Below are 23,310 nucleotides of genomic sequence, written 5' to 3' on the forward strand. Positions count from 1 at the left end.
TGTGTGTGTGTGTAGGGGTGTGTGGGATTTTAAAAAGAAATTTTTATTTTAGGAACATGCCCCAGCAGAGCAGACAGCTGCCTAGAGGCCCACACAGCTGCTTTTTTAATTCTTCAGTGTTATCAGAGCGTGTGAAGCTTAGTTGGCCAGTTGTTATAACATAGACCAAGCAATTCTGGGTGTCAGCACAAAGGACGTACTTTCCCACGCCTTTCTGGCTTTCTCTGTGTCAGGTCATTCTGTTAAGTGGCAAGAAAGGGAAAGAAGAGTAAACAAATTAAAACACAGAAATAATTTTGTCTAAATTGCATTAAATCAGCCTCAAAGTGATTTTGTTTTGCGTAGATGACCCAGGTCAACCACAAGTGCAAATGCAATTAGAAACTATAAAATAATACGGAATTGTTACTCATGATAAATACATAGAATGATTAGGGTTTCTAACCTTAAGCCTTCTTTCTACGTGGAGACTATGTATAACCAAGGTATCTCCAGAGAAAGGCAAAAGGCAATGATGCAGCTGAAGTTACTAGAAATGTTAACTACGGAGCTAGAAGCTTAGTAGCTTAAAGTCCTTAGATGCCACCAAACAGCCCTGCGAGCACAAATTTAAAAATTAAGCATAGCTAAGACTTAGCGAACTAAGGCAGAGAAATGTGAAGTAGCTGACATTGCGCTAGAAAACAGGAGAAGTGCAAATACAGGTTCAGAGTTGTCTATACTCCATCTGTGAAATGTTTTTATTAAATATCTTGTGTGTGATCATGGGTCAGAGGATGTTTGTGTGTGTGTGTGTGTGTGTGTGTGTGTGTGTGTGTGTGTGTGTGTGTGTGTGTGTAAGCCAGAGGTTGATGTTGGGTATCTCCTCTGTGGCTTTCTACTTATTTTTTTAAAAAGACTATCTCTTAATGAATCTGGTCATGATGCTTGCAGAGCATGCACTTTACTGACTAAGCCTTCATCCCAGATCCTACACGTCTTCTAAATGTTTTGACAATATAAAATTTTACCACATCATTTACATTTTTTTTGTAGAAACTTTACAAAAGGTATAAGACACAAAACTATTTATGGAGCTAGAGGTATGACTTAGTGGTATAGCCCTTGTCTAGGATGTGTGAGGCCCTAAGTTTGATCCAGTACAACAGAGAGGAGGGGGGAAGACATGGACAGAGAATCAGAGAGACAGAGAGACAGAGAGCTCAATGGAGGGAGGTACAGAGCGAGTGAGTGAGCGAGAGAGACAGAGAGTCAGAGATTGCGTACACCTCAGCTCAACCTTATAGCATATATAGACAACAAAATGATATTGTGCTCCAAATCATAGATTTCTTTTCTTAGCCTTTCTTTCTAACGGAATGATTTCTGTCTCCACTAAGGGCTTCTTTACACAGCTACAGTGACCTAACTGCACTACCCCGTTAGTAACCTCAAGAGTAAAAGAAGACCAAGAGTGGTGGCACATGCCTTTAGTAGTCCCAGCACTCTGAGAGATAGGAAGATGTCTGTGAGTTCAAAGCCAGCATGGTATACATAACAAGAAGGATGACCAGAGCTACAACAGAGAGAGTGAGTCTGTCTCAAAACAAGAAAAAAGGGGGAAAAAATAATGTTTTTTTTTTTGTTTCTTTTACCTCTCTTCTCATTTAGGGCGAGTTGAGTGTTTTTGCTTTTCATGTATTTGTGTGTAGGGGTTGAGTGCATGATGTATGTGAATGCTTGTGAATGGGTGTGCGTGGGTATAGGTACTTTACACATACATGAACGGTCATGTAGAGCCCCGAGGCTGATGTCTTTGTTCTTCTACCTTATTCTTTTGCAATAGTGTCTGTCGATCAAACCCGGCGCTTGTAAACATGGCTACTTTCCTGAGTTAGCTTGCTAGAGGGACTCTCACCTCTGTCTTCCGAAGCTGGAGTTGTAAAGAGCTGACACTCTCCCTTGGCATTTTCGTGGATTCTGGGAATCCACTTGTTTGCACAGCAAGTGAAAGCTCTGCTGAGCCACTTCCCAGTCATAGTTTCTGATATATTTTTTTGTGTGTGTGTGTACACACCGTGAAATAAAGCTCTTTGGTTAGTCTTATCTTTTTCAGGCCCAGCAGCTCGATTCCTTACATGGTACATGGAAACCAGAGATGTTTAATACCTCTTTCTTTTCCTATTCGTGTGAATTAAAATACTTAACAGTTTCACCTCAGCTTCTTCATATGGAAAGGTTTAATAGTATTTGACAATAGTGGGATAAAAAGCCCATATCACTAGCAAAATAATTGTAAGATAAACACACAAAGTGAGTTATTACTGTTTCTTTACCTTCAGATACTATAAGGAAGTGTAAATATCTGTGTTTTTTAAAAAGTCTTTCCTTTCCAAAATTGCAGTCACTCATATTTCCTAGTTCATTAAGTATTATTTTTGTGTTAATATTTACTGATTACATGACAGTCTATTTATTTTTTGAAACACAATTCAGAGAAAGTATATGTATAGAATGGCACAATTATCCTAAATAAAACAATACTTTGTATACTAACCATGAAAGCAAGTAAAAACGAAAAATATATAAGATTCAGGAAATTGTTAAAAGACTAAACTGCTCATTTTAAAACATATATTAATTCCCATAGAGAATCATATAATAAATATATTGTTACTATCAAGACATTTATGACCAGAGGAAATGATACAACAGCTACAGATATTTATGGTGATTACAAAATCATGAATATGATATTCAGCGATAGAGAAATATCCAACATGGGCAAAGCAATATTTTAAAATTTCCGAGGTCAAGCTGGTTCTACTAAGGGAAGTTATTGAAATGCTATCTCAAAAAAAAAAAAACCCTAAGGAAAGAGAGAGAGAGAGAAGGGAGTGATGGAGACAGGGGGGGGATTAGGGAAGAAGGGAAAGAGAGGGAGAGGGAGAGAGAGAGAGAGAGAGAGAGAGAGAGAGAGAGAGAGAGAGAGAGAGAGAGAGAGAGAGAGAGAGGAAAAATTCTGGGCAACCAATGACTGCTGAGCATGGGAGAAATAATCCTGCACAGGATGGGGCCTTTAAAATCATTATTCAATATCAAGTGGTCAGCCCTGAATTATACATATGCAAGTGGTAGACAGACTAAGAAGGGAAAGTTTGAGAGAAGAAAGGGAAGTAAAAATATGTAATAATATTTAAATTTTAAAAATTAAGAAACTAAAAATAAAAAACACATTACTAAAAATAAACTAAGAGAAAAAGGAAAAAAGAATAAAGGAGGCCTAGGGCAATAGATTAGTGGTCAAACACTTGCACAACATGCATGAGCCCTAGGTTTATCTTTATTACCACAAAACGAAAATGATCAAAAGGATTACTATGTTCTATTATTGCCCTTTTCACCAATTTGGCACCAAGCTTTGTATGATTCTCTTCAATTCAGTGTGTGCATTTTCTTTCTCACTAAATCAGGAAATCATCTAGCTTACCTGACAGGTAAGCAAATACACTTAGAAAGGAGAGAACACTTGGTAAAAGTGTGTTAGTGAGAGCAGGCATCTATTATTTATTACTTATAAGTTAGCCCGGTTATTTTGTGTGGTTGTGTGTGTGTAATTCTCTCTCTCTCTCTCTCTCTCTCTCTCTCTCTCTCTCTCTCTCTCTCTGTCTCTCTCTCTCTGTATGTGTGTGTATAATTCTCTCTCTGTGTGTAATATACTCCCATGTTTTTTCCCCCCACAGCACCAGAACTCTGTCTAAAAACTGCAACATTCAAAGTCATAGCCTGAGCAAGAACACTTATCTTTGCGGTACTGCAAGACACGTCCTTGCTGTTACTATAGATTGGTACATTTTGAGTAGCTAGGTGAAGACTCGGGAAGAAACATTCTTTCTTTGCATTAGAGTAGGGTAGGTTGTTTTGTTTTGAACAGGGTCTCACATAGCATGTTGGGCTTGAAATACTGATCTCTGTGGCCTGAGTTTCTAAGTTCTGGGTTTACAAATGGTCACCAATATTCACAGCCTCAGTTAAGTTTTAATTGTTCTCAAACCAGCTGTTCAGGATCATGGATTGTTTTTCACTTTAAACCTATCACCTGTTCCAAATGTACGATTAAAGACCACTACTACTGTTCAAAGTTCATGAAAGCGTTGGTGTTGCTTATGGCTGGGATGAAAATGTCTTTCGTGTGAAGGAGTAAAAGAAATATTTCTGTCTCAGATCAAATGAACCTCAGTGGGTATTGGAAAAGATTATGAAAACATACCCCCTTATTTCCTGGGCATCTGGAGTTAAAAGCAGGAGGTAGCTATTTTGTAAATTAACTCTCTTCCTTTGAGGGGACTAGGATAACCTAGTCCAGTGGCAATGAGTTAAATATTCATAGATTCCTGTATGCAGCTGTGTTGGCCAATTTTATGTCAACTTGACAAAAGCCAGAGTCATTTGCGAGGAGGGAACCCCAACTGAGAAAACGCCTCTGTAAGACTGGGCTGTAGACTAGCCTGCACAGCATTTTCTTAATTAATGATTGATGGGGGAGGGTTTATCTCATTGTAGGCAGTGCCATGCCTGGGCTGGTGGTCCTGGGTTCTATAAGAAAGCAGATTGAACAAGCCATGAGGAGCAAGCCACTAAGCAGCACACCTCTATGGCCTCTTCATCAGCTCCTGCCTCCAGGTTCCTGCCTTGAGTGCTTTCAATGATAAAAAGTGATGTGGAAATGTAAGTCAAATATACCCTTTCCTCCCTAAGTTGCTTTGGTTATGGTGTTTCATCACAACAACAGTAACCCTAACTAGTTTTGTCATCAGTAAAATGGAGAATAATATCAGTCCCAAAGGAATGATTTGATAGCTGCATAATTCATGTGGAACTTTGTTTTGCTCTAAACACACAAGTGTTCTCTTTTAACTTGCTGTTCTTACCTATTATCAGTATTATTGTGATCACTTCTACCAGCCAGTTTAGAGTTTCTCATTGTAGAATTTTGGTTTGGACTTCATCAATTTTTCAGATCCAAAAGGTCCCTAAATACACCCTTTCTCTTCCTCATATCTATTAGTTCACACACCTCTTTAGGTCTTCAGGAAGTATTCCATCTTGGATTGGCTTGAATCATCATTTTTGTGTGTGTGTGTGTATCATTAAACTTCTGTGACACTAAGTAATTCCCTATTCCCAGGCACTGCTGGGAGTCAACAAGTAAAGGATCAGATTATACAATGTCCTGGATTGCTTTCCTGGAGGAGAATCTATAACTGTATGAGTCAGCATGGGAGGAAAGTGGCGGGGGGGGGGCGCTCAGTGATGAGGGACCGTTCTGTCTGAAGAGAACAAAGAACTCACTGAGTGTGCCAGAACCCGTCTTGAAGATCACAGGATCATGAATAACAGCTCTACCATGCTCTGGCAGGAAAGAAAAGAATCTCATAGACACATTGTGCTGGGAGAGACATTATGGATTAAAGGCTCATATATATGTGACTTGAAACCAGCCGGCACATCAGACTATCGTAAGTGCCACAGGCCACTCTGGCTACTTTGTGTGTGTGTGTGTGTGTGGGCTCGCAAGCATGCGCACGTGTGGTGGTGGTGGCGGTCTGGTCTTAAAGAGAAACAAGAGGTTCAAATTTTAGTTCAGACAGTGTTTCTGAATCTTTTCCCCTTTCTGGCAATATCTATGATAAACAGCTTAACAGATGATCGAAGCTATCATCTTGTGGGTTTTTTCTTTTTGAGGAAAAAAATCATGATGGAATTTAAATGCTACTCTGTCTTATTCCATTTACCATCAACCAGGGGGTGGGGATTGCCCAGCAGGAGAAATGAGCTCATTTCCCTCTGAGTGGCAAGCTGAGCTTGCCCACATTCACTCTTCTTCCCACATCATGTTTTAGCATCACCATGTCAGCAGGCTCTGAAATGTGCCAGATCAGGGGATACAGGGCACTGTCGCAACTGCGAGGAAGACCCTCCCATCTCTGTAGTGAATCACAGCAGCTAGCTTTTCTCTCCTGCATTACCACCTGCTGCTGGGCTACCTTAACCTTTAAAGCAGTGAAGTCAGGTACCAAGCCTTCCTGACAAGTTTCCAACCACTTCACTCCTCCTTTGCATTCTTTTTAAAGTACTCATTTCCTTCCTTCCTCTCCCACCCCTTTGCCACAAGGTCTCATGTCCCCTACACTGGCCTCCAACTTGCTATGTAGTCAAAGATGATCTTGAACTTCGGATCTTCCTGCTTCCACTTCTTAAGTGCTGGGACTTCAGATGTGCACAACCACACTGAGCTAAGGTCATCCTGGGGATTGACCCAGGACTTCAGCATGTCACAACTGACCTCCATCCCATCACCCAGCATCCCTTTTCTTGATTCTGTTTCTTAGATAGCTGTGTGCCTACAGAGACTAGTCATCTTGGTAGGGTGGGGACAGCTCTCCATCATTCAATAACTGGGAGCAAGGTTGATGACAAAGCTCAGCTGGAGAGCACTTGCCTAGCATGCCCAAGGCTTTTACTTTTAACCCCACTACTAAAAGAAAGCAACTACAACTTAAAACCTAAGCACCCCCAAACATAACTGTTTATCTTGGTGATAGCAAACTGCTACTGTCAGATGCATATTTTGTCAGACTTAAATGACCAGTTCTCTCTTATTTCAAAATGAGATGCATTTTTATATTCTGGTGTATCATGCAAATAATCTAGGAGTATATTTTCATTTTGAAGCTTCATACTCTAAACAGATATCCACAATGCCATGCACATCTCTCCTATCCCTGTAACCCAATCTTTACCTGCTTTTGCAGAATGAATTTCTATCAACTCTTCCATATATGACCCTCTCAGCCTTTTTTATATTTACTCTTATATATGTATTTGGGGATGGGGAGATGAGGTCTCACTGTGAAGTCTGCGTTAGGTCTGGATTTGTCATCCTCCTCACCCTGATTCTCCTCTAGGCCTATACTTTACATCTATTTGCATATGGACTATATGCAGCAAACACTGACTGTTGTGTGCCCCCACTGGAAGTCTTTTTTAATGGAACAGTAGTTTGCCCATGCTATCGTATCTACTTCCAGCAATGAACTCCGTATCTGTTATAGGCATGCGTTTGGATATCTATGTCAAGCTCCTATGTTCCATGGCCAAAGACTGTTGTTTCTGGATCCTTCATTATCCATAGTATCTCCTGCACATCCCCAGCAGTACTCACTCAAGTCCTCTTTGTTCTTTGCATCTGAGAATGAACCGAGACTCTGGAGATGGGGATATGATATTGACCAATTACCCAAGACTGTGTTCAGAAATACATTGGACACGTAAAATTCTTTGTGTTTTAAGTGGCTTTAAAGCCCTTCTCAGTTTCAGAAAGAAAATGATGAAGCTGAGACAGGGTTTCCTGACTTAGAAATACCTGTACCATGTGACCACACTGACCCATTGAAATTGGCTTTGTTTTCATTATATTTTCAAGAAGGAGGTGATATGGTGTAGACATGCCTGTCTTCTATTCATATATTTGAACCTTAATTTCCAATGGCTTAGTCTCCAATGTTGGAAGGAATGCCTCCTGGGAAATGTCTTAAGTCACAGTATTCTGATTTAATGAATAATTCCTGCCTACGTAAAAGGGAAGGGTGGAGGGAATCTGGTGCCTTTTCTATGTTGTCCATCTTGTACATCTAATAATTTACCCTCTCATGAACACAACAGCAGCACAGCATCTTGAAAACATATAGCAGGCTCCCTGAACACCCAGTTCTGCTGGTACCCCAATCTTAGACTTCTCAGTCTCAGACGTATGATCAATAATTTTATGGAGCTTTTTTGTTTGTTTGTTATGTGATCTCAGATAGCCCAGGCTGGCCTTGACATGTTCTGTTGCTCTTGTTGGTGTTGTTTTAAATCAATATCAAGTTGGTTGTATTCCGTTTTAGCCACACAAAGGGACTAAGAGAACATATCAGAGACAAGGATATTGCAGATGTAAAGAATAGGAAATCACACACTACCAAAGGAAAAGGCAAGAACACCAGGGGAAAGGGGTACAGTCAGAGGTTCCCCAGCAATCCTTTAACTTTGCCAACAAAGCCAGGCTTACCTATGGGAGGGGTGCTCCTCACCCCCTCAGTTCACTATGTGAGGTCTCTCAGTGGCAGCCCAGTCCAACTTCTTTGGTTGATTACTTTAAAACTTAAATATATTAGCCCAGCTACCTCTACTTACCACATGTGTTGATTTTGTTGTTTGTGCACTCAAGTCCCAAATCATCACACCCCCAAATTCACACCCCGCCCTTTCATAAGCAACATAAAACAGTAGCTTATTTTGAAAACTTAGGGCCCTTGGTGAGATTTTTTTTAAAAATTTATTTATTTACTAATCCTCCTCCCTTTAATTTAATCCAGTCCCCACCCTGGCCACTTTCCCTTGTGAAATGTTTCTTTTATCTCTGCTGCTTCTCCATCCTTTCTGACCTGCTCTTGTCCTGGTCCATTTGGCCTGGATCCCTGCTCCATCCCATTCACTGGCCACCCAATCAGTACCCTCACTGCTTTTCAGGGCAGCCTTACCTGCCTTCACCAAACTCAGCTTCTTTTCTTTTCTCTATCTTTATGCTGTTCATCAGCTCAAAAGTCCTCTGTGATTGTCTGTTTCTTGTCATTTTTAATTTGTCTTGTCACGTGGAAGAGGGTGCCAGCCCATTCTGTGTGATTCACCCTGGCAGATCTAGAGCCGGTAGGCAGAATTCTAGGGAGGTCAGTTTAAGCTGATCAAAGGAAAATTCTCTAAATAGCTTGAGCTGTTGCACAAAAAAGAAGCTTTCTAGAAGACTGAGCTTCCTGCCCCTGGGGAGGTGCATGATCAGAAGCTGGGAACTACCTGTCAAGGATGTTGTTAAAAGACAATTCATACTTTCAGGATGTGGTGACCCACTGTTGACCCGAAAGATGATGATAGCTGCCTGGTTTTGTTTTTTTTTTTTTAACATTGGATGCATGCCAGACTTGGAGTTTTCATGTTACCTCATTTATTCTCATATCAGCTCAATGGCACGACACCATGTGGATCCCCATTTACAGCTGGCTCTGCTTTAGTGCTTTTAACTACACAGTTTGGAGTCAGACTACTGTTCACATCTTAGCTCTGCCACTTACTAGATGAGTGACTTCTGAACAAGTTGCATATTCTGTTTTGATCTCTGTTTCCTCATCTTTATAGTGTGTGTGTGTGTGTGTGTGTGTGTGTGTGTGTGTGTGTGTGTGTGTGATATTATGCAGATCATGCTGTAAGTTACCCTATTCTGTATAGGAAAGTCTGCTTAGTACACAGTACGTGTTCAGTGGTCACTGTTAGTTTTATTTTCATTAGCTCATATGTTCTATATTCTTTACTTCAGCTAGGCCAAATTGACCTTCCTTCAGTGAGTCCTTCTGGCCAATGATACAATGACTATTTGCCAAAGCTTCTCAAGAACACCTAGCACCTTTTAAAAAGTTCCCATCCACCAATTCCCATTGCTCTTCTCTCTCAGACAATCCCAGGTTAGCTTCCCTCACGCAACTTTTTCCTCTGCAAACACTACTATTATTGGTGTGTTTGAGACAGTGGATAACTAATGCTTTTAACGCATAAAGGTACTTTGCCTCCTATTCACTAGTCCCAGTTACTACGTGAATGGAAATGCCTTAGCTGATAACCGAGTTAAAGTGTGATCTTCACTTCTATTCTTTTGATGCTCCATCATCCTTTGTGTCTTCCTTATAGGCTGAACCTCATATATTCCACTCACAGCTTGCAGCTGTCACTTCCTTAAGCATTTTCTTAGTGCAGCCCACTGTTTGCTTTATTTGTGAAAGTTACATGAAATACACATTCTCTCTCTACATGCATATACACATAGAAATATTATATTATATATTAAATATGTGTCCCTTTGCTACCATTCTCATCTTGGTTTACAAGCTTTACATGACAAGAGTGGGGAGGGGCTATTTCCCATTTTAGTTCATACAAATTAGTAGTTGTCTCAGAGAAGAGGATGCTTCTGAAGCCAGGTGCTGCCACTTTGCTTAATGTTTCATAATGTGTACGCCTGAAAATTATGAGCTGTTGGAATTGATTTCCTCCAAACAGCTGAGCTACAGCTTTTGTTCTATTGATATTTGTCTCAGTTCCTGAATGTGTGTTGCTTCCCAACAGGAAAAAAATCCTCATGTCTTATAAAGAAGGGTCATTATCTCCCAGAGCCTAGCTAGTGATTATAAGGTTTGCCTGGTTTTATTGAATGGAACGACACTTGTGTAAATGATATTGGCAATTGTTAATTCTTTTTTTTTCATTGACTTTGAACATAATATGCGAGTGCATTTTCTTTACAACAGTAAAAGCATATTTTATTGACATTTAATATTAGGGATTTGGTTTTCCATTCAATCATACAAATGTTGGCTGAATGTTTACTCTAGGAGAGCAGCGTGGATATGGGGAATGGCTCCATGTTAAGTTTTAATTTCTCTAGGGATTCAAGATAAATGTCTATGAAATAGTCAGAAAGCACCTGAAGTTCCAGTGTGTGTTCTACATCCAGAATAAAAATGGCGGCCAGGGCTGCGCACTCTGCTGATGGTTGGAGGAAATAGGGTAGACTCTTTCAACTTCACTAAAACATATGTGTCAGGGCTGGTCTGAGCAAGTTGAGAAATCCATTCATCTGTGCTGTTTCCTTGCATGTAGCTCACTGTACTTCAACATACCTCTTCCTGTGAGACACACACACACACACACACACACACACACACATATACACACACACACACTCATACACACACTACAGCATGAGCATTCATTTTCTTACCTTTGTTTTAGACCGTATATGTTGACTGACTTATTTATTTATGGGCTCTGTGTATCTAGAGTGTTCACCATGTTAGTCTGCTGTTGGGCTATGCTTCCAACCTCTTTTCTCACATTTGAAAGTAGGCTACAGTTTTTCCTATTCAAGTTAGTGGAGTTGGCTAAAGCTCCTTTCCATCATAGGGAAGGCAGATTCTGTCAGGCTCTAGGCATTCACAGTAGTGAGTTGGAAGGATGGCTCTATTCGTATAGGGGACACTGAGTATTGAACCCCTGAAACCTCAAATTTTGCGTCCTATCTGGCCATTCTGGGTGCATTGTGCAGCTGTGCAGTTTCGATCTGCTTTCTATGTTCACCTTACCTCATAAGGCAGAAGTTCTGGTGGGGAGTAGCCAGACTGTCTTGCCCTGAAATTGTTCCTGCAGGGAAGCAGATGTCTGATGTCTCCGAGTAATTGAAGTGTTACTGAGGCCCCTGGCCAAATGCCATTCAGGACCAGGCTGATGCCAAATTCTTCCGCAGACAATGAGTCTTAGGGGAAGTAAGAAAGAAACTATTAATGAAGATTGGAATGTGTCAGCCAGCACAGCTTGGACAAAGCTTTGAAGCATCACAGGGATTTGACTGGACAGCAGAGGGGAACAGAGCAGTCTGTGGATCTTAAGAAACCCGTCAGTGTGTTTGGTGATGTAACAATACATACCACAGAGATTTGGGCCTCTTGTCTTTGTTGATATTGAAGCCAAGCCAGGCAAACCCAAGCTGAGTGTTTTCTACAGCTGCATATTAACTTATCACTAATAATGCGGATTCAGATAGATGTGACAGCTCTGCTATGAAGACTGAACATTTAATGGTCTCTGCTTAAAATTATGTTAAATCACCCTTCGAATAGGTACATGGGCAGAAGGTGAAAAGGTCCTACAGGCATAGGCAGTGGCCACACTGTTTGGTAACTTATCCACTAAGCCGGGACCTTTTTTCCCCAACTTGTCTGCCTGCAGTAAGTACCACTTTGCCATTTTCCATAAGGCATAGGAGAGGGGGTCCAGCATGACTACAGACCTGTGGAATAGGGTTGTGATGATGAGACTTCTTGCCAATAATTGTGTTTGTTATTATTTTATTCCATAGAGGTTCTTGTAGCTTTGTTGGACAATGGGTTTTACTTTCAATATTCCCAACTATTTTCATTTTTAAAGACTTGTAACAAATAATAATAATTAACAACTTATGTCACACTGGTAGAGAAATGAAAAGCAAAATCAGGACTGAATATGGTCTCAAATACTGGTTTCATATTTTAGTACTTGGACCTCTTTCAGGAAGAAGGAAAATTCAACAGGCATAACCTCTAGAAAAATTTCAGATTGTAAGATGTCACATGTAAACAATGGTGTATTTACTAATCTAATGATATTCAAAAGATCTGATTTCCAGCCTAAATAGTGATATTAAACTCCTTTTACCTGTGCCTCAGTTTACTTGTGTGTAAAATGATGTACCTATTTGTAATGACCCTTCTATCTCTGCACTTCTTGAGATTTATTTTTGTGTGTGTGTTGGGGGGAGGGGATGAAAGTCGGCTAGCCCAGAGAGACAGAGAAAGCACCCAGGTGACCTCTTCAACTGGCATCCTGAAGGAAACAGGAAGTTCTCCTCCATGCCACCTCAAAACTCCTCAAACTAAATGTACATCTCTCTATTGGTCCTCCTGACTTCCTCTTACTCTCCCTGTGTTTTTTCCTATGCTTACTCCTGTCATCTGGCTGCTTGTTTTGCCTGTTGACCTGTAGTTGACTTTATTTAATCCTGTTCACAATAATCAGAGAGCTCTTGGAATAAAGGTCCGGGCTATGGCTGAAAGGCATCACAACTAGAAACAGTTTTTTCAAGACAACATAATCTTTGGTTTTACAGTGTGATCATATATCGTGCAACACATTACTGTTGTTTTCCTAAAAGTTCTCAATTGCAATCGTCCTTTTGAAAATTGATTTATTCACCTTACATCCCTATTGCAGACCCTCCTTCCTCTCTTTCTTGTCCCACTCTTTTACACTGTGCCCCATTATCTCCCTCCCCCGCTCCTCAGTAGAAGGGAGCCCTCTCCTCATACCAACCCACCCCCACATCAAGCTGCATCAGGACTAAGCGCATCCTCTTCCACTGAGGCCAGACAAGGCAGCCCAGCCAGGGGAAAGTGGTCCAAAAGCAGGCAACAGAGTCCATATCAGAGACAGCCCCCACTCCACTTGCTAGGGGACCACATGAAGACCAAGCTGCCCATCAGCTTCATATGTTTGAGTAGCCTTGGTCTAATCTATGAATGCGCTTTGGTTGGTTCTTCAGTTTCTATAAGTCCCCACGGAACTAGATTAGTTGACTCTGTTGGTATTCTTGTAGAGATCTTGTCCCCTCTGGGTCCCACTATCCTTCCCCTCCACTCTTTCCCACTCTTTCCCACGACTCCCCTAGCTCTGCTGTATTTATCAGCTGCTGGGTGGAGCCTCTTAAAGGACAGTTATGCTAAGCTTCTGCTTGCAAGCATAGCAAGGTATCATTAATGGTGGGCTCTCTCCTATGGGGGTGGGTCTCAGATTTGGGCAGTCATTTGATTGGCCATTCTCTCATTCTCTGCTCCATCTTTATCCTTGCACATTCTGTAGGCAGGGTTTATTTTGGGTGGAAGTCCTGCCTGGCTAGGAGGTGGCCCCTTCAGTCTCTATGTCCTCTGTTCTGGGAGTCTCAGCTAGAGTCACTTCCATATATTTCCAGGAGGCTACCCTGTTGCAGGTATCTAGCTTGCCCCAGAGATGCTCCCCATTTTTTTATTATACCAATTGAACTGATGTTATAAAGTGGATCAGGGGTAATAATCACCTGACTTAATAATCAATTATTATATAAAATAATTGTAGCTCTAGAATTTATTTCTGTATGTTAGAGCAATCTTAATAAAGGAAATTTTGCTTTGCCACTATCTAATGCCCAACATCTGCATATGTATTTCTGAGGTTTGGCTTTTTAAAGCACCACATTACCAGATATAACTTCAATAAGCAGTTTGGATTACAGCCTGGTTGCCTAGAAATCCCAGACTGGCAGGAAATTGTGCCAGTTTCCTCTTGTGAAACTTTGATAATACTCAAAGGTATCAATGACAACCATTCAGGCCCCTTCCTCTTATTCATAAAAACCGCCCTTATTATTTTCCTGACTTTCTCATGTAGACCTATACATTCTAGATTCAAGTTTCATTCAGCAAACTTTATTCCCTTTTCAATACATATAAAGAAGAAAACACACCAGAAAGAGAAGAAAGGAAAATGGCTTTTGTTCCTGAGTCCTCGGGTCTTACTCAAGGACATAAAGAGCTATGTATTTCTTGGGTTTTCAGTTGTACACTTGATGGTGCCATTATACAGTGAGGCTTGAAGCATTTTAAATGAGCTATGCTTCTATTAATGCATTTTATATTTATTTCCTACTTTATAAATTATGCTATGGAAAATGTGGTATTGGAGTCTTACTTTAATGAGACATAATTGCACCATTTGGGGTAGAGTGATGACACAATACTTGCTCAAGGTCAAAGTAGGATGAGGTGTCCAAAGAGAAGCCCAAAATAGAACCAAAGTCCTGCTGAGTTCAGTTTCATTTAGCTTCCAAGAAACCACAGTCTCTTTTTTTCTGTACAATTTAAGCACAGTGGTTTGCTATGAACACAGATATTAGACAGTCTACAAACGTATGCAAGCACCAAATGGCCAGAGACATTAAAGAGGGGTTGATGGGTCAGGGGGTGGAATCAAAGTCCATGACATTGTCAGTAACAAGAATAAGATGTTCACTTTAGCAGTACAAGAGGTTAGTACAATTCTATGTATCTTCAGGCATTCTTTTCCCAACTGAGAGCATGAATTTTGTTGTTGACTGCAGACAAAGCCATATTTTTTTGAATGAGAAAAATCATATTGCCTTAATATTTGTGCCCAAAACTGAGGTAACAAAGTATGGAGTTCATTTGTGAATGTTTTGAATGGCTGTATCTCCTTGAAATTATTTTTGTTGGGAACTCCAGTGAGCATTCTTTTGAAACAGTCGCACTGTTGTAATTGGCAGACCTTTGGGAATGTATCTTGGGAGAGAAATAATGGTTTGTTGGGATAGAATACTGGGTCTGCAACCTGAATTATCTGTTTCATCTGCCATTATTGTCACATTTAAAACTACTTCCAGATGGAAAGAAAAGGTCATAAAATCTATAATTGTGGAAAGCATGTATTAACGTTAGACATCAGAGGGACATTACTTTTTCATGACATCTTTGGTGTGCCTGTATTTTATTACTTGTTTGTTCAAATGCATCTCATTTTTTAATCATAAGATATAGCTGATTTAAAAAAATTTTTTTCCTTTAAAGTCTTTTGGAGGAAAGATTTTTTTCCTCCAAGATCATAAAATATATTTTGGTCGTGTTTCAGGTCTCAAGTCTATTTAAGGAAACTTGCCTTCAAAGCCTAGAAAATTCCAACATGACTCCTGATCAACTTGGAACGTTTAAATTATGGATTACAGTGATTAGACTTGTGCTTCATCTTCTAATGGCAAATGCACCCCTCTGAGGTTAATCCCCTCTAATGACAAATTGTTTTGGTAATAGGAGTGGGATGGAATGAGCTTTGCATCCAATAGCTGCTGGCCAACATCAGAAAGACAACTTCTCTAAATAGTGTTCAACTCTAAAGTATACACTATTTCCAATGCCGCCTTACACATTTTTCTCCCTCTTCCAAAATGCCACAAATTCCTCAGAAACGTCATTTTCTTCCTAGGATGCCAGGGGTAATTGCCTGGGTCAGGTTAAGACAACCTCACTGCCAAATGCTGCTGTGAGTTTTTCTAATCCTGCAGAGCCCTAGGAAGAGATGGAGGCTACCTCCATTCGGGAAATATTATGGACACAAAAACAGTGTAGTTTCACTGGGAAGTTAAATAGAAAGAGCTTTGCGTATTCCATATTAATTGCCCCAAGCTGGGGTAAGCTAATCTTGTTGATTGTTCCAAACCTAAGTGGATGTAGTGTCCCCACAACTCTTGTGTATCCTAGAACATAAAGTTATGTTTTTTTAAAGTATTCCTTTTATGGGGTGGATTGTCATATAACTACATCACATAAATTCCTAAATTCATAAATACTACCTATTTAGTCTGTATGATGTTATTTGTATGTACTTTTTTAGGGCTGACCATTTGGTTTTGGCTAACCAATTGGTATGCATCATTTCTCCTGCTCTTAGCATTCCTTTGTTGCCTATAGGTCTTTGGTGTATTGTTGAGGCCTTATAGGCTTTCTGCAGTCTACTTTAGCATATCTTTCATTGTTGTCCCTGTTCATCTCCATATTAGGAAGTCATTTTGTTGAGGCTTCAAAAATATATAGCATCTGACACTCCTAGGGACAAGATTTCCCAGCAAACTCCCCAATTCTCTGGCTCTTACAATCTTTTAGCCCTCTCTTCCTCAATGTCCCCTGAGACTTCAATGTGGGAGTTGTATTGTAGATGCATCAGTTGGGACTATGATCCACCACTCTGCATTTTGATTGATTGCGATTTCCTGTAATGATCTCCATCTGTTGCAAAGAGAAGTTTCCTTGATGTTAGGGGAAGACTATACTTATCTGTGGGTATAAGGACAAAAGTTTATAGACTGTGGTTAGGGATTATGCTGGCTTACTAAATTATTGGTTGTCGATTCTCCTCCAATAAACATGAGTAAACCAGCTCTGAATAGTTATCTAGGTTTTCTGTCTCCAGCATAGTCTCCCTCTTATTGAGTGGGCCTTATGTCAATTAGGGAGCTGTTGGTTACCGCCAAGGTATACATGCCACTCTTGTACCCTTAGGGTTATCATGTCATCCTGGCTGTTGTGGTTCATAGGCAGCACAGCTGGATAGGATGGTTGGTTGCTTCCTGAGGCTGCTGTTTGCTCTTGTTTCAGATAAATAGAAAATAGTATGTTTATAGTTCATATCAACATAGAAAACAACGCAATAACATACATGGTTTCCTTCCTTGGAATCAAATCTAGTAGAATCAAAATCAAATCCAATTTTATATTTTGATGATGTATTTTCTCCCTAAACATCAACAGAAATTTGCCTTGCCAACCATCATAATATAACCACAATTAAAAAGAAAAAAAAAACCCCAACTACAATGCTAGTCAAACACTTTGTCCACTTGCAACAACTTTGGAAAGGATGGTATTATGCTACTACATCAAAATTGTTCTCACTCTTGTATTTATTGGAGAATGGTAGCATGTAAAAAATTGTTGACCTTAGGAAATAATGAATAAAGCTTTGAAAACTTATTCTCGTGATGTATACACAAAAGTTCAATATCCCTGTGACACTGAAACACTCTTTGGTTATAGTTCTTAATAGCAAAGTGGAAAATTCACAAATAGGCATGTTCTGGATGCTTACTTATCACTGACTTGTTAGCTAGTGGTTGCTGGCATATTTTATTATTACTTTATTTACCTATTATCTTGTTTTTCTTGGAAGGATCTCATGTGTGTGGGCTGATGTAGAACATGCCATGTAGTTGAGGCTGATCTGGAACTCATGATCCTCCTCATCCACCTCCTGAGTAGTGGAGATCACAGACATGTGTTACCATGCTCAGCCATTATTATTTTTATTATATAAATATTGTACACGTCAGTGTAGTCATTAATTTTTTCTCAGAGTTAAAATAATCACTAGATTTAACTTATATATGTGTCTATTTTCCTCTTTTTTGCCATTTCTAACTATTTCGGTCTGGACTTCTTTCTGAGAATTCCAACTCATCCTGATTATTAAAATCAACATGGAGCCACCAGGCAGTTCTTTGGTCCAGGCCATCTTTGTCACTGCTTTTATGTGTGACAATTCATGTTATTTTCACAATAGCCTTGCACATCATCTCCACTTTACAGATGAGAACATTGACTTATAGTGAAGTTAAGCAATAGGTACAATGTCACATGGCCGAAAGTGGTCTGATTGATTCTTCATCAGCAAAATGTTTTTCTTCTCTTAGTGCTTACCATGTTATAATTTGCATTATGTACTTTTATACTAGACTCCTTTTACAACATCATCTGTATAGTTAAGTCCCACCTCATGCCCTACCAGCATGCAGGTCAGGATATGAGAAAGTACACATTAAGCTTGCTCTCTAACTCCTGAGACCTCTTGAAGGACAGACATAATAACATAATGTGGGAAAGGGAGCCTTGGGTCTCGGGAACCAGGCTGGAGCAAGACTGAGGTCAAGACTTGTCCAAACCCCAAAAGTCTCATCTGGAGGCAGAATTAATGATTTCTCCCTCCCTGGTTTAGCCCTGCATGCCCCAGTCCTACTTGTCTTGTGACCCCCACCTCTGTCACTCTTAAGATATCCTGGTAGCTACATTTCAGGTTAAAACTTCCTATTTCCTTATAAGGATATATCCAGCTAGCACCTTGGATTCCTCTTCATGCAAATGAAGCATTCCCAGCACCTCAACCCCAGCCAATGATATACATTCACCAGAAAACCCCCTACCCACTTCACCAATGTAAAGGTGAGCCATTGCACTGACTACTTCATGGAGAAGGCTGATTCTCCCCAGCACTCACTGCAGGGCTAAGATCCTGCTAACCCACCCTCCCCATTAAGTGTCAAGGCCTGGACACCCTGATGGAAGAAGTAGACTCAAACTTGCTACATTTTTTGCTCTTTACATTTATTTTTAAAACAGACATTTTCCAAATGGTATAGCTGATGAGAGAGAGAGAGAGAGAGAGAGAGAGAGAGAGAGAGAGAGAGAGAGAGAGAGAGAGAGAAGATGAGCAGGGCCTTTAATCCCAGCACTAGCGGAGGCAGAGGCAGGCAGATCTCTGTGAGTTCGACGCCAGCCTGGTCCACAAAGGGAGTCCAGGATAGCCAAGGGTACACAGAGAGACCCTGTCTTGAAAAACCAAACACAAAGCAAAAATGTAAAAATGTTTATATCTGGGTGTGGTGGTATCTGCCTTTAATCCCAGCACTTAGGAGGCAGAAGCAGGTGGATCTCTGTTAGTTCAAGGCCATCCTGATCCACAAAGTGAGTCCATGACATCCAAGGCTACACAGAGAGACCAACAAAAATGACATGAGAGATGAATTACTTGAAATGTCTTCACAAATTCTCAAACTTTCTCAAGGCAATCTGATTGTTCTGAGATTTCACCCAAAATGAACAATGAGAGTAATAACATTCAGAAGAGAGACAGATTTAGCAATACATACTTTTTTATATATATAATGTAAGGCCAGCCATGCCATAAAAATGAGTATAGATTAATACAGATTTTCATTTAAAAAGCCAGGCACAGTGACACATGCCTATAAACCGAGCACTCAGGAGACTGAGGGAGGAAGAGAAAGAATTCATGGTCATTCTCATTTATGTAGGTGGAACTCTCTCTCAAGAAACAAAAGCAAAACCAAAAACCAGATGAATGGATAAACAGTAAACCAAACAAGGAAATGGACTTTACTTTTTTTTTTTGAGTCAGAATAGCATGACAAGCTGACCATAAAACATGTTGTGAAGTAAAAAAGTAATGTTTTTTTCCAGTTATATAATGTTCACTTTATGCCACCTCCTGCTCAATTTCACTCAATTTACTATTTGAATTATGTCAACAATTTGACACATATGTATGTATTTTGTATCTATTCAATGTGATCCAGAATCTTTGGGAATGGTGCTTTATTTTGGGGAGTGTTTATTTATTTTGTTTTGTTCTGTGTGGTGCTAGGGGTTAGGCCCAAGGTTTGACATGCCAGCCAAACACTCTACACTCTCATCCCCAGGAATGGAATTTTAAATACAACAAATACAAAATATATAGATTTTTGTCGTCAGTGATCTTGCAGTGTACTATAAACAACAATGATCTAATGTATAAGCCTTAGAAGTGTATAGTAAGACCTACATTGCCTCCCAAATATACTGGATATTCAATTCAGGTAGAAAGCTTTCAGGGAAGACTTTTTTAACATCAGGCCTCTATCACCAAGTTCTTTAAAGTTGTGGAGAATATTTTGGGTATATGCCAAAGAATGGTATAATTAAGCCTTGAGGTAGAGCTGTCCCAAGTTTTCTGAGAAATGGCCAGATTGATTTGCATGGAGAGGACCTAGGCCTCACTCAGATGTAGCCAATAGGCAGTTCAGTCTTCATATGAATCCCCTATTAAGGGTTGCAGGGGCTGTCCCTGTAACACTCTGTTGCCTGTACTTTGGTCACTTCCCCCTGGTGAGGTGTCTTACCAGGCCACAGAGGAAGAAGAGGATGCAGTTAGTCCTGATGAGGCTTGATAGGTTGGGGTCAGTTGGTAGTGGGGGAGGAGGCCTCCCTGACTTGGAGTAGTAGGTAACGGGAATGGGGGAGGGGCAGGAGGAAATGAGGAAGGGGATACAATTGGGATGTAAAGTAAATAAATTAAGAAATAAATTAAACTAAAAAACAAAAAATAAAGGAGTGCATTAAGCCAGTGATTAGTTTTAGAACTGGCTTAATGCCGATCAGAGTTTCTGAACTGAACATCCTGAACATCAGGCTGAAGTGATTTACTTTTCTAAGCCATACCAGAGCATATATATTTTCACAGATTCTCTCAATAGCAGAATAGCCAAAGCTAGTCACTGTTTATTTAGTTATTATTAGAGTTGCTGGTCTGCAACTGGCTATGTAGCCAAGAATGACCTTGAACTTCTGATCCTCCTGCCCCTACATTCTGAGTGTTGGAAATACATGTGTGTATGCTAGCACTTGCTTTTTGCAGGGCTGCTCTAACCTTGGAGATAGATCCCAGCTCCAAAGCTTTTAATTGCGAAAGGGCTATCCTCTGGTCCACTAGAGATTTTGAGGAATTTTGCTCTAGATAAATAGTTCTATGCTATTCAGCTTGTCTCCAAAACAGCAAAACCATTAATTTCTGTTAATCCTAGCCTTCTAACCAGACCTTCCATAAACTCTAGTGCTAGTTCATTAAACTGTACATTTGTCCAGGAATTAGAGGTTTGAATCTCCTAAGAAAAAAGTACTAAAAATTATCATCTTTGGAACTTTTATCCTAGTTAGGTATAAGATCATCAGAATGAAAACATTTCATGATAGCCTTCTGTTTAATTGCTTAAAGTGAACTACATCTGTGTAGAAGCTACTTAAAGTTAAACTAGACTGCAATGGCAAAGAAAAGCCTTGCAGTGTTCTGGCGGGTGCCTAGCGTATAGGGGAAATCTTCCAAGTTCAGTGTGCTCTGTAAGGGACTATCCAATTCCAAGGGTAAAAATGTGGGAGCTGCATGTGCTTGAGAAACACAGTAGCCTCCCCTGCAGCCTCATCATCCCTTGGCGTCACAGACTTTGGGCCCCTGCCAAACAGACATTTGTTGGGGGAATAAATGATCTGATCTGTGAACAGTCTGAACCATGTAGCTGAACCTGTTGAAAGAAAAAAAAAAAAGCAGGAATGAACATATCCTTCTTACATCACTTTCAGGAATATTGCCCACTACTGAAAGATTTCTATGTACAAGTGTGTTCTTTAGATCCACATATGCACATAATCAAAGCCACAAGCCTTTGGTCTCCAATCCCGGCACCACTGATGTGAGCCTCTCGTGGGTATTAAAATGCTAGCTGCTGTAATTTGCACCAGACACTTACGGCTATAAGTATTTTACATTTTTCAGTGTTGACTTTGCCCTTCAACCCATACCACTTGCTGTCACTGGCTGGCTTCTGATCACATTAGCAGCAAATGTACAGATGAATATTCCATGAAATGGCTTGGGGCACGGAAGCAGATGTGCCTGTGAGTGTGAGTGAGAGAACAGCAGGGAGAAAAGCTGCTGGTAGGTGGGCTGACACAAGCTGGAACAAAACTCAGTTATCGCTATAAGGCGTGATAGTCTCCAGAAGATTCTAGGTACAGTCCTATGCCTCTCATTGTCTCTCATCACCCCTACTAAAAGATTCACTTTTCTCACTTTCAATCTTCAACACCCACTTCTACCCAACATTTATTTGTGTCATCACTCTCTGGGTCTCTGTTGCTTTCTCTTTTTCTCCCTGGCTCTCCTTCCCTCCTGTTTCTCATACATACTGTTCCTTATAACAATCACCCACATCTCCAAGCACCTAATACATTTTGTCCAAATATATCAACTTTGAAAACATTCCAAAGTCCCCAAATGTTACCCCTCAGAAATTTGTGATAAGCCAATCCCTTGGACCTGTCTTCTATAACCAGCTACCATGCAATGCTGTGCATGCAGGTGACTGAGGACTGGGCCCTTTAAGCCTTCAGCATCTTCTCAAAGGAGGCTCAGCTGCCTGGCATCTATTCTTAGCCATTGTTTGCCATTTACAGTGGTTTTGTTTTGAAATTAAAAAAAAGATAGAAATAGAAACAATATCTCTGCACCAGTCTTTTGAATATTTTCTATACCATTTACCAACACTGATCAGTTTTTATTAAAATGTTAAGCAGACAGATTATTATTTGGGAAGGAAATAAAAAGTCTCTGCTCCCACGACATATGTGGAGCTAATTTTTTTCATTTAACTTTACACACACACACAAACACACACACACACACACACACACACACACACACACACGTATGAGTGAGAGTGAGTACTAGAGATAGAGGGAAAGGGCAAGCAGTACTGCGCATTCCCCTCACCCCATTCCTTTCCTGGTGGCACCACCATCATCTATAGCTCTGTGAGCACAGACTGAGGCAGGTGTGAAGCCATGAGAAGGAGCAAACAGCAAGAAATTTTTGTGCTCATTCATAGTTATACACATGGATAGTACATGCTATCCTGTACATGGCAGTCATGTGAAAAAGCACAGAAATTCATTTTTCATAAAACTGAAGGTATTTGGGGCTTTGTAATTGATTGATATATTTTTCTTCCAGTACTGGATATTGAACTCAGTGCCTTACACATGGCAGGCAGTTGCCTTACCACTGAAATGCATGCACACCTCCGGGTAACTGGAAATTAATAGACATTAAATATCAATAGAGATATTTCCCACAGTTCTATAGCATCTGAGAGGCCTAAGAGCACAACGTAAGGTGACTCAGTTTCTGGTGATAATTGTTTTCAGCTTCTTTGCTAGAGCCCTGCTGAAGGTGGAAGGGGTACACAAGCTACCTCATACCAGATTGTAAAGGTCAGCAATCTCACTCACTCATGAGAGCCAACCTCCTCCTCAGGGCTCTGCCTCTTAGTGCCATCACATTAAGGATTAGATTGCAGCATCAACTTAGGGCAGGAGGACCTTGATGCTGAAGCCAATGTGTGCCTTAGATATTAATCAAATTACATTGCCTAGGTAAATCCCATTACTA

The 23,310-nt window shown here is 40.3% G+C and overlaps 1 protein-coding gene across 1 annotated transcript in view; it reads left to right on the plus strand.

The window, feature by feature from the left end:
* The first annotated feature begins 5,336 nt into the window (after window positions 1–5,336).
* LRCH2 (leucine rich repeats and calponin homology domain containing 2) overlaps window positions 5,337–23,310 on the plus strand; it is a 225,273-nt gene continuing 207,299 nt past the window's right edge. The window contains exon 1 of the mRNA XM_084788947.1: window positions 5,337–5,498. Within this exon, the coding sequence (XP_084645073.1) occupies window positions 5,369–5,498 (130 nt within the window). The 5' untranslated portion in view covers window positions 5,337–5,368. The remainder of the gene's footprint in view (window positions 5,499–23,310) is intronic.

Source organism: Acomys minous (assembly GCF_964271855.1).
Source record: "Acomys minous genome assembly, chromosome: 7".
Taxonomy (NCBI): Eukaryota; Metazoa; Chordata; class Mammalia; order Rodentia; family Muridae; genus Acomys; species Acomys minous.